The following is a 17,396-nucleotide window of genomic DNA, read 5'->3' as shown; positions in this document are numbered from 1 at the left end:
AGTCCTGAATACAAAGTGTTGTGTTTGAAGGAAATCCAATACGACACATTACTGAGTACCATTCTCTAAATGTTTAAGCATAGTGGTGGCTGCGTTATGTTATGGGTGTGTTTGTAATCAATCGTTAAGGACTGGGGAGTTTTCAGGATAAAACATATTCGGAATGGAGCCAAGCACAGGCATCTTAGAGGAAAACCTGCTTTCCACCAGGAACCTTTCAGCAGGACAACAACCTAAAAAACAATGCCAAAACTACATTGGAGTTGTTTACCAAGAAGACAGTGAATGGTCCTGACTGGCCGGGTTACAGTTTTGACTTAAATCTATGACCTGAAAATGGTTGTCTAGCAATGATCATCAACCAATTTGACTGAGCTTGAAGAATTTTGAAAAGAATAATGAGAAAATGTTACACAATCCACGTGTGGGAAGCTCTTGATTTACAGCTGTAATCGCTGCCAACGGTGACTCTAACATTTATTGATTGACTCAGTGTGGAATATTTATCTAATCAACGTGTTTTATTTTTCATGATATTCTTTTACAAATGTTAGAATTTTTCTTCGACTTTGCCATGACATTTTGTGTAGATCGTTGATTTAAAAAATGACTATTAAATCCATCTTAATCCCACAAAATGTGGAATAAATCGAGGATGAACACGGAGTGTACAAAACATTAAGAACATCAGCTCTTTCAATGAGACTGACCAGATGAAAGCTATGATTCCTTACTGATGTCACAAATCCACTTCAATCAGTGTAGATGTAACTCAATATTACGACGACTGTGTTTTTAATGTTTTGTACACTGTGTATATAGGACAAGCTCAATGTAATGGCTGGAATGGAATATATGGAGCGGTATCACACATATGAAAACCACATGTTTGACTCCTTCCATTAATTCAATTCCCGCCATTACAATGAGCCCGGTTACGTATTATGTCATCTCGAGGGAAAGGCCTTAACTACCCTGCATTACACTGCCATCCAGGACCTAATGATTTTAATGTAAAACAAATTCATTTGCACATACAGGTATGACCTCTCGTTCTTACAATTCTATATGAGGCCTCTTATGTTCCATGACATTTTAAAATAAGTTCTCTGTTGGTCACTCCAGACCCTGTATTAGTAGGTCATTATACTATGGAGGACTATAAGCCTATATGAGAGGAAACCATAAAGACCTTGTTTTCTATTATAATCTTCTATAGCTGAGAGTGTGCGTATTAATCCACATAATCCCTGGGAGGCCATATTGATTAGAGAATATCTCCATTCATAACACACACACCTCTGGGCCAACTCTCCCTGCAGACATCAAAGAAAAGCAAAAGAAGAGATGAAAATAGAAAAGTGGTGTGCGCCCAAGCACGTTAAAATCTTCAATTGGCTGTGGATTGATTGGGCATTGAAGGAACTCAGGCTGCCAAACACTGGGTAATTGGGATCGATTGAGTTTGGAGCGTGTGTGTGTGTGTGTGTGTGTGTGTGTGTGTGTGTGTGTGTGTGTGTGTGTGTGTGTGTGTGTGTGTGTGTGTGTGTGTGTGTGTGTGTGTGTGTGTGTGTGTGTGTGTGTGTGTGTGTGTGTGTGTGTGTGTGTGTGTGTGTGTGTGTGTGTGTGTGTGTGTGTGTGTGGAGTCGGTTTTCAAATTGAGCAGAAGAAAGTGAATGCGGAAGAAATACCTTACTCTATCACAATGTCTTAAAAATAAATGATACGGAGCACTGTTCCTACAGTAGCATGGCTCACAATGTGTTTCAACATATCTGGCGCTTCCACACCTGCATCTACATCTATTCATCTACTGTAGTAAAGTCCAACTTCCTCTCAAAACTAAAATGTAGAGGGGGATGAGGAGGAGAAAAGAGTGAGATGAGCGAGGGAGGGAAGAAGTTAGAGATGGAAAAGGAAGAGAGGAAGAGAGATGAGCGAGGGAAGAAGTTAGAGATGGAAAAGGAAGAGAGAAAGAGGGAGATGAGCGAGGGAAGAAGTTAGAGATGGAAAAGGAAGAGAGAAAGAGGGGTGACATAAAGCACCTTTAAGGCAGGAGTGTTGAGAAGAGGAGTGTTTGATGTCTCTGTTTTCAGTGTCTGTCCTCTGGTGTCCAGGGTCCTCTCCTCTTGGTGAAACAGAGTTCCACGCTAAAACACCTCCACTCCACAGAGAAACACAGGGCTGCTCAGGAGAGCATAGAGGATGACTCTGTCCATCTGTCTCCTATTTCTCCCTCATCCTTCTCACTTTATCTACCTCACAGATCTCTCTGCTCCATGTCTTTCTCCTTCTCTCCCTCTTCATTCCTCATCCCTATCTCTTGTCCTACTTTATACATAGCCATCTCCTCCCTCCCTCTGTCTCTCTCTTTTCCTCTCCTTCACTCTCTCTTCAGACCCTGATGTTCTCTTTGACAAACCTGTTGTTTTGGAAATAGGCTATTCTTTTTCGGTCTCATTGTTGCGGAGGATGAGATTGAAAGATGGATTTCTCACACGCAGTGGCCTGGCTTTGTGAAGTAGAAAACACAAGTAGTGTCTGTCTGCATGCCTGTCTGTCTGTTCCACTCTAATGCTCCTCTCTCTCTCATTCTGCCCCCTCCCTTGTCACTCTCTTCCTCTCCTGTCTTCTTCCTTTGACCACTCCCTCGCTATCTGTTTTGGTCACTCACTCCTTTCTTCCTCTCCTCTCTTCCCTTTCTTCTTCTGCCCTCTCCCTCCCCCTCTGCCCTCTCCCTCCCCCTCTGCCCTCCCCCTCCCCTCTGCCCTCCCCCTCTGCCCTCTCCCTCCCCCTCTGCCCTTTTCACTCACTCCTCTCATCCTCCTCTTCTCTGTTCTCAGAGTGTCTGGAGCCAGAGGCCTCAGTGACTGTTTTCATCGGCGTCGACTTCAACGACTCAACACAAGCAGCCAACTTCCAGCTGTGGTAAGATACCCTGTCTTTATACACAGTGAGGCTGAAACAGCTATGGCTCTCTTCCTCTTCTCCCTCCTCTTCTTCTTCCTCTTCCTCCTATCCCTAACTTGCTTTTCCTCTAGCTGTAGAAGAAAACTCCCCCTTTCCGGTCTGTTATCTCTTCTCTACCCCTCCTCTTCCTCCTCTCCTTTCTGACCTGACTCCCAGGTGAGGCATCACCCGCCATTGATCCTGTTTCAGAGATAACAATTATTCCCCTCATTAATGAACTCTGCTCTGACTTCCCAGAGCAGAAAAGAACAGTAGTCTATGCCACCACCTTTCTGCTCTGCACCGTTCGCTGATCAATAGGCTGATCAGAATTTTTGGGGGTACAGAGCAAATCAATCCGTGCCAAAATGCCAATCACCCAGTTTGTTTTGTATGGCAATCAGAACAGAGAAAATTTCACATACACACATCCCTAATTTCAATTTCTTTAGCATTACCAGTAGCTTGATTTTGTTATTAGGTATATCGCAAAACACTACAGTACTATAAAACACACAGACAGAAACATAACACAGTAACATAGTTGTGCCCCTTCAACACTCACTGTTGTCCTGTTTGTCCATCAGTACGAAGGAGGACCATTTCAGTGTGTCCATCCAGCCTGCCATAGGGGAACTCCTCCTGCCCATCACCATGACCGAACTGGACTTCCGCAAGGAGCAAGGTGAGATTTCATACAGCGTTAACTACAAAAAAATATCCTAATCATTATCTTACACAGTCAGACTAAACATTATCTACATTATCATCAAAATGACCAATCACTCTGTATTTCATGGTGTTTAGGATAAGTCACTTTTTTTTTAAAGTGCTACTGAGCCGTGTGCTGTAGTCAGACCAGTCAAAGCAGCAACAAAGGCAGTTTGTTGTTAATGGCTTCATAAGTGATGCCAATAATACAGACCTGCTTTTTATGGAGGCTTTAATGCAGAAATGTGTCATAATAAAGATACATTTTCCATTCAACTTCAATGGTCCTCCAAGAGTAGCTGAAATATCTTGTAAACACACACTCTCACATACACACACAGAGGAGAGCTGTTGAGAGAATGTGGTATGTAGGCCACCACTCTTCTCTAAGTGTCTACTAATGCCTTCCTCGTCTGGTTAATTCATTAATGAATCTTCATTCACTAGATTTGTATTCTGATCTCTACTCCTCACAGCAATCAGGGAGAAGAGGAGACAAAGGCTAGATTTAACCCACCCCTCTCTTTTAAAGAAGATTCTTTCAACTGAACAACTTTCCTTCTCTTTAGGTGGCCTTTAAACAGATTTGTTATTTTGACCTGAATGGAGTAGTGTGTGCCCCCCCCCCCCCCCCCCCCCACGCACACACACACCCCACTCACTCTAACCTGCCTCCATGCCTCCCTATGCCATTCACTCCAGTCCTCATTAAAAACCATTTCTGGCATGTTAGGTGCACTTTCTTTCTTCATCTTCCGCACAGTCAAGCTCTCAAGCACTATTTTCATTTCCTGTCATCTGTCAGAATGAGGAGAGTGTGCTGGCTGTGTGTCACTGGGTATTGAGTGCAGTCAATGAATAGTATTCTCCAGCGCACCTGCAAAGCAACCTCTAGATGTGATGTGAGTGCATCATTTCACTAAACTGTTCCTCACCCAATCAGGTAAACTTCTGGGCATGAACGAGAGCTCGGCAACCATCACCATGGCAGCAGAGAACATGACCAGCCAACCAATCAGCAGACTAGTGGCAACCGTGGCCAACCTGGGAGTGGTTCCATCCAGTCAAGACAACGTCCACAGGTGTGTGTATTTTTGTTTTTTGTGTGGCTATTTAAGGTTAGCAATTGGCATTTTGAATGGGAATTAATTGTTTGGTCCCCACAACAATAGTAAAACAAACGCGTGTGTGTGTGTGTTTTCGGCTCTGCTGTGCACTATCTGTGTGTGTCCCTGCCTGAGATGGTTCTGCCAGGGGAATGCCTAGAGAACGGTGTGTGAAGTCTTGCTGTGTAATTGGTGTACACAGGGTGTGCTAATGAGCTTCCTTCTCCGTCACGCACACACACACACCTGACGGATAATTACCCCTCCATCTCTCTCTCTCCTGCTCTCTCTCTCCGTTTCCTCACCTGTCTCTCTTTCACTTCCTCTTTGTCCCTCTTTCTGTCTCTCCTATCTTTCCATCTGTCTCCCACTTTGTCCTTCTTTTACTTTGTCTCTACCTCCCTCCCTGTCTATCCAACTGTCTGAAAATAAGGGATCTTAGGGGGAGAGAGGGAGGACGGGGGATAAACAGAAGGGGATAGAAAAACGAAGGGGGAGAGATGGAGAGAAGGAAAAAGAAAGAGGAGGAATGAGACAATAGCACAAGGTTACAGGGAGCTAGGAGGAGTGGAGGAGAGTGAGTGGAAATCAATGTTAGCCGGTGGGAGAGGCCTGCCTCCAATAAGCCCATACTTCATTTAGAATAACCAATAGGACAAATGACTCTGGGCTATCAATCTCTCTCTGCTGCCTGGCTGGCTGACGGCTGGGGAGGAAGCTACACTCTCCTCACTGTCCTTTAATGACGACACGCTCTCCTCTGGTCTCGCAATGATGACATGGACCTGGTCCAAAGACAACCCCTGGGCTAGCTGCCTCCCCTTCTGCACATCTAAAGGAGTCAGATAGGTGTACTGGAAGTTACGTTAGGTGGAGCCGTCCACGGTTTTCTTCAGATCTGAAATTACCGAAGAGGTATCTCATAGGTGGGGTTATATTGATGCTGCACAACTACTAGTGCACACTCTTTCTCTCACACACACACACACACACACACACACACACACACACACAGACCAGTGTTGACATAAATGCACACAGGAAGGATCGATGTGAGGGGAGACACACACTGAGAGCTCATTGTGGAGGTCACACTGCATTAATGTTACTGTGATGGAGGTGAACTCCACTAGGACCCCCTCTCCTCCTCCCTAGGGACAGGCTTCTCCTGCCTGGGCACCAGCACACAAATGAGGCGCTCTCCCTGGAGGTCAGGGTTCAGCCTTGAAGTGATGATCTTACATGGTATCACGTTTATATTGTGTGGTGGTATTAGCCACAATACTATATTACATTTGATATTGTGGCTATTAGAATAATTTAACCCGATATGCAGCTAGCATTCTTCCTTATCTTTGGTTTGTGCGCGTGTGTACATGGGTGTATAATGCACCTCTTCTCCCTCTCAGCCATGCAGTCCTGTTCATCACCAGCAGGGTGCAGCACTGCTACTCTACAAGCTGCCCTTACTAACAGAGGAAAACCTAACCACCTCAACACAGCCCAATAGATTGATGGAAAGGAGGCTGGCAATAAATCAAGCAGAAAAGCAAATGTAGAAAAAGCTGTTCTTGTTTGTGTCTAAACAGGGGGAATAGAATAAATCTGCTCTATTTTTCACTCCGTTTGAAAGCAAATGTGATCGTATTTGTATGCATTGGTTGGTTAGAGACCTTCATTTTTAAAAGTGCACCTTGGGAATTTTAAGCTGTATGTTTACTTTGCTTCAATATAACATATTTATATATCCAATTGTATTTCCATTTGGTGATGACCGAAATGGAGTTAAATGCAAATATGCTTTTTGTCCTATTAGTCTTAAATTAATGAGGATGTTCAGTATTTTATCCCATAACTTTATTACTCGTAAAAATCATTATTTGATTATCACCTATAATACAAACAAATTGCAGCCCAAAGCGCTTTTATTTATTTTTTATTATTCTGTTTTTAGAGGGTTTGTGAGCTTTATTGTTGAATGTGCCACCAAATAATAACAGTAGTAGCAATGGTTATGAACATATCCAATAACACTGCTAACAATGTCTGTGTTTGAGTCTTCTCTCTTCCCAATCCCCAACTCAGCATTAGTTAACACATCTGTATACTGTCCTTGTGAAGTGTTCTTTATCCCTTCATCTCCCCCTGTTGTGTAGTGGTCAACACAGACACACCTCGATCTCCCTCTCTCTAGTGGTCATCAGTGTCCATATGGGCTGCAGTGTGGTCACTCAGTGTCCGTATGGCGGTGTTCTGGGAAATGTACTGCTCTCTAATAGGAGTTAATAACAGTACCCATCTGGCTGTAGCTGGTCTGATCTGACCACCCTGCTGAAGGACACTTGGTTTTGGACACTCATCTGACCACATGGCCAGTGAAGGCCAGTTAAGCTCAGCTCAGTGTGGGGTTGCTGGGTGCATGCTGCTGCATTAATGGCTTTAACCAGCCAGGGCCTGTTAGTGTTGTCTACCAGGCAGCCGCTATATGTCGGCCCAGTCATACGTTTACTTCAAATGTTTGCTTGAATGTTTTTCTGGAATTTTTGTTTGAGTATTCATATAATGTAAAGTGCTGGAAAAGCTCTACATAAATCCAATCCAGTAACGTCTCTCGTACAGCCAGTGGGTTGTGGTGGGTGGCAGACTGATCCTTGTTCTTCCTGACCCAGCCTGGGGTTGAATGTAAAGGTGAAGCCCACTTAGTGTTTGCATGGTGGGGTGTTGGAGGTGTACTGGAGGCAGATGGCATCAGGGAGAGGCTCTTTCCACTGAGGAGAATCGCACATAATTGGAGAGTGATGCTTAGCAGCAGTCTGCCGATCGATGCCAATCCCTCCTCTCTAAGTCCGGGGGTTATCGTTTGCTTTTCTTTTCATACGCTGCAATTAATCCAGTGTTTAGCCCCTCTCATGCCTGCCTGGGGAGAGCATGGGCATACCAATGACCTGGTTAGGACCACTATCACCCCTACTGTGTGTGTGTGTGTGTGTGTGTGTGTGTGTGTGTGTGTGTGTGTGTGTGTGTGTGTGTGTGTGTGTGTGTGTGTGTGTGTGTGTGTGTGTGTGTGTGTGTGTGTGTGTGTGTGTGTGTGTGTGTGTGTAGTTGGGCTCACGTCTGGTTTGTAAATGGATGCTCCTCGGGACTTCACTGTGCACCGTTACGTTTTGTTTTTTTCATGATGTGTGTGTGTGTGGGGGGTGTCACCTCAGTGTGTCGTCTCTAGTTCTCGGTGTGAAATCAGAACCAGGGAGAATCCTGCCCAGATGCCTACAGCTCAGAACTATAGGATAAAATGTTTTACCATGCACCAACCAGACAGACCTGTACACGGAAGTAACACCCACAGAGAGACACTTAAAGCACACCAACCACTGACAAATCAAACATACTGTTTTCTGGCCTGAAGAGAGAGCGAGAGATACCCCCCGTCCCTAAAATCATAAAGCCACAGTGACCACACACCTCAGGCAGCTTACGTGGAAAGAGGTTATAGCACAGGACACAGTGGCTGGGTAGGGCTTTTAAAATGATCGTTTGTGCAGTTTTTTTAACCATATCTAAAGCTCTGTTTTTGGTAGCCGGAGCTTTTAGATTGGCGTCGTTAGATTGGTATATTTGAAAAATGACATTTAGGCCTACACAATTGCTAAACGAGAAGAGAAAAGGAAAGAGTGGAGGGGTAGAATGAAAGAGTGGAGGGGTAGAATGAAAGAGTGGAGGGGTAGAATGAAAGAGTGGAGGGGTAGAATGAAAGAGTGGAGGGGTAGAATGAAAGAGAGAGGGATTAGTGGTGTTTTCAGTGGAGTGTGTCCTGTTGAAGTGGCTAATATTTTAATTAAGTCTGAGAGGACTGAGAGCTGCCTGATAAACTCCCTCTCCTCTGTTGATGGTAATTTAGCTGCTCCCCAGAGGCACAACCAGACACGTGTGCGTGTGTGCGTGTGCGTGTGTGTCCTCCTCCCTATCCCATAGGGTGTTAGTTGGTGGTGGTGGTGGTGTTTAGCTGTACCCAGAGACATAGCCAGCCCAGTGGCCCCTGGTCCTGTCTGCAGGCCTGTTCCTAACATGCTCTGATCCTTCTCTATCTGCTGTGGGGGGCTCCTCTCCTCTTCACTGAGTTATTGTCAGGCCTGAGGGAGGGCTGCTTGTCAGTTCTAAGAGCGGGTCTTTGTGGGGTATTTGTCAGGCCTAACCAGGGGTCCACGGGGGGCCTTTGTCCCAGGGATGTAGTGCTAAACGGAGGCAGATGGCTGGGTGGTGTCAGCCTGTCAGCCACGTGGGGCACCAGAGGGGACAGGGAAGAGGGAGAAGGGGGCCCAGCACAGGCCTGTCACCCTAAAGAGGGGTTGGGTCACCCCGGGTCAGGCCCGCTGCCTGGCTCTTGTTAGCACCCTCAATGGGCACCATGTGTGCCCCATTTTAGTCCCCCTGTCTGTGGGGCTGGTATCCTAGGAAACCGGGCTGCTGAGAATTCTCCTGGGGGAGGGAGAGTCCCCCCACACACACTCTATTGCTCTCTCTGGGGAAAGGGGGTGAATGTTTGATTGACAAAAGGAGTGTGTCTCCTCCTTAATGGCTTTTTAGTCAGCTGGATAATAGACTGGCTATCTCTCTGTCTCTCCCTCTCTCCGACACCCCCTCACTAATGCTGGGTAATTACATGATTTGTAGTGTTTGGGAATTGTATTAATGGAGGATTTATGAGGGCCTGCTTGGTGTGTTAAAGGAAAGTTTCAGCCATTTCGAATGTTATTGTTTTTGTGCATCTCTGAGTGATGTTCTATCGATTCCCTGGGTAATTTCAGTTGTCATGTGTATCTGAATTATTGCCGTTCACGCAGGCAGAAATCCGGCCAATATGACGTAGCACCGTGATAAAGTCGCTCTCACTACACTAGAAGTTAATAGGAATACGACATTTAGATCGCAAAAACGTCTCATACATGTCAGATTTCAATACTGGCTGATGTCATAACTTGGAAGGATGTCTTCTCACGAATGAGCCATTGATCATAATTTTGCGATATTCCTACCTCGACAAATGTCTAACTTAACAGATGGTCTAGCACATTTTTCCTGTTTGTCTGTCACTTTAGTCCAGGGTGCATTGCATGGTGCAGTTGCCAGAGATATTATAGAAAGGAGATGGGAATCCAATGAAATAAGGAACATATAACACCCCACCCAGCAGACTTTTGACCAATCGCATTCACATTGTCATGCTGTGTCACGTGATTGCTAAGCTAATCGCCACGCAATCCCTTCTCAAAGTGAGTCTATATGTCGAGAAATGTGTCTATTTTCCTCTAAAGTACATTATGTCACAATTCCAAAGCTATACAATACTACAGACAGCATGTTAATTATCACACATTTCGGAAAATATTTGTTGTACTTCTTGTTGATTAAATTCATGCTAATGTTTTTTTTTTTTAGCTAGCACCCAATAGACTAACATTCACTCCTTGAAGGAGAGCGCTCCTTGTCCCAGAATTGCCCAGAATGCACCGCGCGGTCCATTGACGTAGCATGGGAAACTGCCTTGTTCAGGGGCAGAACGACCGATTTTTACCTTGTCAGCTCGGGGATTCAATCTAGCAACCTTTCAGTTACTGGCCCAATGCTCTAACCACTAGGCTACCTGCTGTCCCAACATGGTGAGATTGTAGACTCCTAAATTGATAGTACAGTTTGTTTAGGCAATTTTACAGCTAACTAAACTCCGCAACAACAACAAAAAGTCCCTTTTTCAGGACAATGTCTTTCAAAGATAATTCATAATAATCCCTTGTAAAGGGTTTAAACACTGTTTCTCATGCTTGTTCAATGAACCATAAACAATTAATGAACATGAACCAGTGGAACGGTCATTGAGACACTAACAGCTTACAGACTAGGCCATTAAGGTCACAGTTATGAAAACGTAGGACACTAAAGAGGCCTTTCTACTGACTGAAAAACACAAAAAGAAAGATGCCCAGGGTCCCTGCTCATCTGTGTGAACATGCCTTAGGCATGGTGCAAGGAGGCATGAGGACTGTAGATGTGGCCAGGGCAATTACAATGTCCGTACTGTGAGATGCCTAAGACAGCGCTACAGGGAGACAGGACGGACAGCTGATCGTCCTCGCAGTGGCAGACCACGTGTAACAACACCTGCACAGGATCAGTACATCTGAACATCACACCTGCAGGACAGGTACAGGATGGTAACAACAACTGCCAGAGTTACACCAGGAATTCACAATCCCTCCATCAGTGCTCAGACTATCCGCAATAGGCTGAAAGAGTCTGGACTGAGGGCTTGTAGGCCTGTTGTAAGGCAGGTCCTCACCAGACATCACCGGCAACAATCTCACCTATGGGCACAAATCCACCATCGTTGGACCAGACAGGACTGGCAAAAGGTGCTCTTCACTGACGATTCGTGGTTTTGTTTCACCAGGGGTGATGGACGGATTCGTGTTTATCGTCAAAGGAATGACCATTACACAGAGGCCTGTACTCTGGAGCGGGATCGATTTGGAGGTGGAGGGTCCGTCATGGTTTTGGGCGGTGTGTCACAGCATCATCGGACTGAGCTTGTTGTCATTGTAGGCAATCGCAACGCTGTGCATTACAGGGAAGACATCCTCCTCCCTCATGTGGTACCCTTCCTGCAGGCTCATACTGACATTACCCTCCAGGATGACAATGCCACCAGCCATACTGCTCGTGCTGTGCTTGATTTCCTGCAAGTCAGGAATGTCAGTGTTCTGCCATGGCCAGTGAAGAGCCCAGATCTCAATCCCATTGAGCACATCTGGGACCTGTTGGATCGGAGGGTGAGGGTCAGGGTCATTCCTCCCAGAAATGTCTGGGAACTTTCTGGTGCCTTGGTGGAAGAGTGGGGTAACATCTCACAGCAAGAACTGGCAAATCTGGTGCAGTCCATGAGGAGGAGATGCACTGCAGTACCTCTTGGAACTACCACTCCCGGATCCGGGAGAATTGTCATCAACTGACACTAATTAGCATAACTCAACGGACAAAAAATATTACTAGAAAATATTCATATTCATGAAATCACAAGTGAAATATATTGAAACACAGCTTAGCCTTTTGTTAATCACCCTGTCATCTCAGATTTTGAAATTATGCTTTACAGCCAAAGCAAGACAAGCATTTGTGTAAATGTATCGATAGCCTGGCATAGCATTATGCCTAGCTAGCAGCAGGCAGCTTGGTCACGAATCAGAAAAGGAATCAAATTAAATCGTTTACCTTTGATGAGTTTTGGATGTTTTCACACACGGGACTCCCAGTTAGACAGCAAATGTTCCTTTTTTCCATAAAGATTATATTTGTAGCCGAAATTGCTCCATTTGTTCTTCACGTTTGGCTGAGAAATTGACCGGAAATTGCAGTCATGACAACGCCAAAAAATATTCCAAATTACATCCATAATATTGACTGAAACATGTTAAATGTTTTTTATAATCAATCCTCAGGGTGTTTTTCAAATATCTAATTGATAATATATCAACCGGGTCAGTTGGCTTCTTAGTAGGAGCGAGAGAAACAATGGCCGCATTTGTCTATTACGCACATATCACTCTGAGAGCCACCAGCTGACCACTGACGCAATGTTGTCACTCACGCTCATTTTTCAAAATAAAAGTCTGAAACTGTCTTGTTACACTAGACACATTAGGGAAGCCATAGAAAAAGGAATCTGGTTGATATCCCTTTCACTGCTCAATAGGGACGCATAGGAACGCAGAGGTTTCTAAATAAGAGTCACTTCCTGATTGGATTTTTCTCAGGCTTTCGCCTGCAATATCAGTTCTGTTATACTCACAGACAATATTTTTACAGTTTTGGAAACTTTAGAGTGTTTTCTATCCTAAGCTGTCAATTATATGCATATTCTATTATCTGGTCCTGAAAAATAGCCCGTTTACATTGGGAGCGTTATTTTTCCAAAAATGAAAATAGTGCCCCCTAGTTTCAAGAGGTTAATGTAGCTGGTGGCCACACCAGATGCTGACTGTTACTTTTGATTTTAACCCCCCCCCCCTTTGTTCAGGGACACATGTATTCAATTTCTGTTAGTCACATGTCTGTGGAACTTGATCAGTTTATGTCTGTTGTTGAATATTGTTATGTTCATACAAATATTTACGTATGTTAAGTTTGCTTAAAATAAATGCAGTTGACAGTGAGAGGACCTTTCTTTTTTTGCTGAGTTTAGCTCTGTTACATGCTGATATTGTCTTTGCTATTATTGTGTGTAGCTAGCCAGCCCATAGAAAGAGCATTGCATTGTGGATTTTGTAGTGGACTTGAGCAGCAACAGATTTCCACAACGATTTCCATGTTGCTACCAACCTTATTATAACGCCAAAATGCTACAGTTGTTCACAACTCATCGAATTTGATCCGATCTTCATCTAAGTCACAACAATAGACAAACATAGTGTGCTTAAACTAATAAAACACAAATGATTGTGTTTTTCTTGTCTATATTGAATACATCATTTACACATTCACAGTGGAGGTTGTAAAAAGTATGTGAACCCCTTGGCTAATGACTTCTCCAAAAGCTAATTGGAGTCAGCCAACCTGGAGGCCAATCAATGAGACGAGATTGGAGATGTTGGTTGGGGCTCCCTTGCCCTATAAAAAACACTCATAAAATTTGAGTTTGCTATTCACAAGAAGCATTGCCAGATCTGAACCATCCCTCGAACAAAAAAAGATTTCAGAAGACCTAAGATTAAGAGTTGTTGTTGACTTGCATAAAGATGGAAAGGGTTACAAAAGTATCTCTAAAAGCCTTGATCTTCATCAGTCCACGGTAAGACAAAATGTCTATAAATGGAGAACGTTCAGCTCTGTTGCTACTCTCCTTAGGAGTGGCCATCCTGCAAAGATGAATGCAAGAGCACAGCGCAGAATGCTCAGTGAGGTTAAGAAGAATTCTATAGTATCAGCTAAAGACGGAAATCTCTGGAACATGCTAACATCTCTGTTGACGAGTCTACAATACGTTAAAAAAATTAACAAGATGGGTGTTCATGGGAGGACACCACGGAAGAAGCCACTGCTGTCCAAAAAAAAAAACATTGCTGCATGTCTGAAGTTTGCAAAAGTGCATCTGGATGTTCTTCAGCACTACTGCCAAAATATTCTGTGGACAGATGAAACTACAGCTGAGTTGTTTGGAAGGAACACACAACACTGTGTGGAGAAAAAATGCACAACACACCAACATCAAAACCTCATCCCAACTGTAAAGTATGGTGGAGGGAGCATCGTGGTTTGGGGCTGCTTTGCTGCCTCGGCCTGGAGTCAGTCCATCGACGGAAAAATGAATTCCAAGTTTATCAAGACATTTTGCAGGAGAATGTTAGGCTGAAGTAAATCAACAACAGAATGGCTTCAACAGAAGAAAATATGCCTTCTGGAGTGGCCCAGTCAGAGTCCTGACCTCAACCCGATTTTAGATGCTGTGGCATGACCTCAAGAGCAGTTCACACCAGACATCCAAAGAATATTGCTGAAACAGTTTTGTAGAGAGAAATGGTCCAAAATTCCTCCTGACTGTTGTGCAGGTTGATCCACAACTACAGAAAACGTTTGGTTGAGGTTATTGCTGCCAAAGGAGGGTCAACCAGTTATTAAATCCAAGGGTTCACATACTTTTTCCACCCTGCACTGTGAATTTTTACACTGTGTTCAATAAAGATATGAAAACCTATAATTGTTTGTGTGTTATTAGTTTAAGCAAACTGTGTTTGTGTATTGTTGTGACCTAGATGAAGATCAGATCAAATTTTATGAACAATTTATGCAGAAATCCAGGTATTTCCAAAGGGTTCACATCATTTTTCTTGCCGCTGTATATCCAGTCAGACCTGTAACCCTGTATCTTGTATCCAGTCAGTCCTGTAACCCTGTATCTTGTATCCAGTCAGTCCTGTAACCCTGTATCTTGTATCCAGTCAGTCCTGTAACCCTGTATCTTGTATCCAGTCAGACCTGTAACCCTGTATCTTGTATCCAGTCAGTCCTGTAACCCTGTATCTTGTATCCAGTCAGTCCTGTAACCCTGTATCTTGTATCCAGTCAGTCCTGTAACCCTGTATCTTGTATCCAGTCAGTCCTGTAACCCTGTATCTTGTATCCAGTCAGTCCTGTAACCCTGTATCTTGTATCCAGTCAGTCCTGTAACCCTGTATCTTGTATCCAGTCAGTCCTGTAACCCTGTATCTTGTATCCAGTCAGACCTGTAACCCTGTATCTTGTATCCAGTCAGTCCTGTAACCCTGTATCTTGTATCCAGTCAGTCCTGTAACCCTGTATCTTGTATCCAGTCAGTCCTGTAACCCTGTATCTTGTATCCAGTCAGTCCTGTAACCCTGTATCTTGTATCCAGTCAGTCCTGTAACCCTGTATCTTGTATCCAGTCAGTCCTGTAACCCTGTATCTTATATAATAATATATGCCATTTAGCAGACGCTTTTATCCAAAGCGACTTACAGTCATGTGTGCATACATTCTACGTATGGGTGGTCCCGGGGATCGAACCCACTACCCTGGCGTTACAAGCGCCATGCTCTACCAACTGAGCTACAGAAGGACCACAGTCAGTCCTGTAACCCTGTATCTTGTATCCAGTCAGTCCTGTAACCCTGTATCTTGTATCCAGTCAGTCCTGTAACCCTGTATCTTGTATCCAGTCAGTCCTGTAACCCTGTATCTTGTATCCAGTCAGTCCTGTAACCCTGTATCTTGTATCCAGTCAGTCCTGTAACCCTGTATCTTGTATCCAGTCAGTCCTGTAACCCTGTATCTTGTATCCAGTCAGTCCTGTAACCCTGTATCTTGTATCCAGTCAGTCCTGTAACCCTTCATCTTGTATCCAGTCAGTCCTGTAACCCTGTATCTTGTATCCAGTCAGTCCTGTAACCCTGTATCTTGTATCCAGTCAGTCCTGTAACCCTGTATCTTGTATCCAGTCAGACCTGTAACCCTGTATCTTGTATCCAGTCAGTCCTGTAACCCTGTATCTTGTATCCAGTCAGACCTGTAACCCTGTATCTTGTATCCAGGCAGACCTGTAACCCTGTATCTTGTATCCAGTCAGACCTGTAACCCTGTATCCAGTCAGACCTGTAACCTTGTATCCAGTCAGACCTGTAACCTTGTATCCAGTCAGTCCTGTAACCCTGTTTCTTGTATATCCTGTTCCCTGTAGGTTTGCTGGTAAGACGGCCAGTAGTGGAGCTGTGGTGCTGGTGATGGTGGAGCTGAGGGAGTCGTCTACAGCCCTGATCACCATCAACACAGAGAAGAGTGTCATGGGCTCCATGCTGCTCCGAGACCTTAAACTGGCCCTGGCCTAGAGTCTACATCGCCCCCTAGCCCTAGTCCTCCAACACGGGGAGAAATGCACAGCTGCCATGGAGAGGTCTCATACACATGCATGCAAAAACACACATACACAACATTTATTTCTGTCTCCCAATCTCAATTCTTCTTCTTCTCTTTCATTCTCTGTCACGCAAATACACACTTACATGCAGGCAAAGAGATTGATATGGTTTCTCTCATGCTTAAACATCCTCTCATATGGTACACACTCATACACACACCTCATCATATTTTTTTACACTGTGACAGTCTATTGTCAGCAATGAGCATCAATGTTCATTTCAACAGGACTCTTGTTTCTCCCTAGACCTGAGACTCTGTTTCTCCCCAGACCTGAGACTCTGTGTCTCCCCAGACCTGAGACTCTGTGTCTCCCCAGACCTGAGACTCTGTGTCTCCCCAGACCTGAGACTCTGTGTCTCCCCAGACCTGAGACTCTGTGTCTCCCCAGACCTGAGACTCTGTGTCTCTCCCCAGACCAGGTAACCAAAAATGTGTTCATCATTCAATGAGGTCTGTATCACTTTTGGTGAAAAGAACTGAATATATTAAAACTGTAACGTGAATTATGGTTGTTGACAGTTGTTTTGAATGAGTCTCTCTTGATTGTGGTGCTTTGTGTGTTTGGTTAGTGTGTCGGGTTGTTTTCCAGTGTGTTTATGGGTAGGGTTGTGGTGCAGTGTGACTAACTGGGTCTTGGGTTTCGGTGCGTTGGCTATGTGGGTGTTGGGCTAGGATGCAATGTTGGGTTGGGTTAGGATGCGTTGTGTTGGGTTAGGGTGCTGTGTTTTGTGTCTGGCTGTGTTAGAGTATAGTGTGTTTGTGTCTTGGGTGCAGTGTTTGTGTTGTGGTTTGTCTGGCTGTGTTTTCCAGCTCATAAGCGAGGTGTCTCTGAGGGCTATAGAGAACACCTGTTAGATCATCCATCACCTCTCCCTACGCACGTACTCCCCCTGCCAGCTGTTCATCACACACACACACCGACAAGCCATAGACAATCACTACAACAGACCGCAAAATATTTTTTCACACCCACTTCTTCTGCCATTTTCTCCTCTCAGACACACACAGCGAGAGCTGCAACTGGCAGTGTATAGAAACGGCTTTATCTGCCATTATGACACAAGCCGTTAAGGCCTACTGCAGCGGTAACTTACAGCTTCGTCTGACACGCACACACACAAATCTGGAGCTTTTACACTCCCGGCTTGA

General features: G+C 44.5%; 1 protein-coding gene across 1 annotated transcript in view; it reads left to right on the top strand.

Annotated features, from left to right (window-relative positions):
* Positions 1 to 16,750, top strand: part of LOC124049087 (AP-3 complex subunit beta-1-like) — a 76,396-nt gene extending 59,646 nt beyond the window's left edge. The window contains 4 exon segments of the mRNA XM_046370432.1: positions 2,844 to 2,928; positions 3,537 to 3,634; positions 4,604 to 4,742; positions 16,009 to 16,750. Of these exon segments, the coding sequence (XP_046226388.1) occupies positions 2,844 to 2,928; positions 3,537 to 3,634; positions 4,604 to 4,742; positions 16,009 to 16,156 (470 nt within the window). The 3' untranslated portion in view covers positions 16,157 to 16,750.
* Positions 16,751 to 17,396: the final 646 nt, after the last annotated feature.

This window comes from Oncorhynchus gorbuscha, linkage group LG11 (assembly GCF_021184085.1).
Source record: "Oncorhynchus gorbuscha isolate QuinsamMale2020 ecotype Even-year linkage group LG11, OgorEven_v1.0, whole genome shotgun sequence".
Classification (NCBI taxonomy): Eukaryota; Metazoa; Chordata; class Actinopteri; order Salmoniformes; family Salmonidae; genus Oncorhynchus; species Oncorhynchus gorbuscha.
Note: the sequence above shows the minus strand (reverse complement) of the source record. Positions and strands in the feature narration are given on the sequence as shown.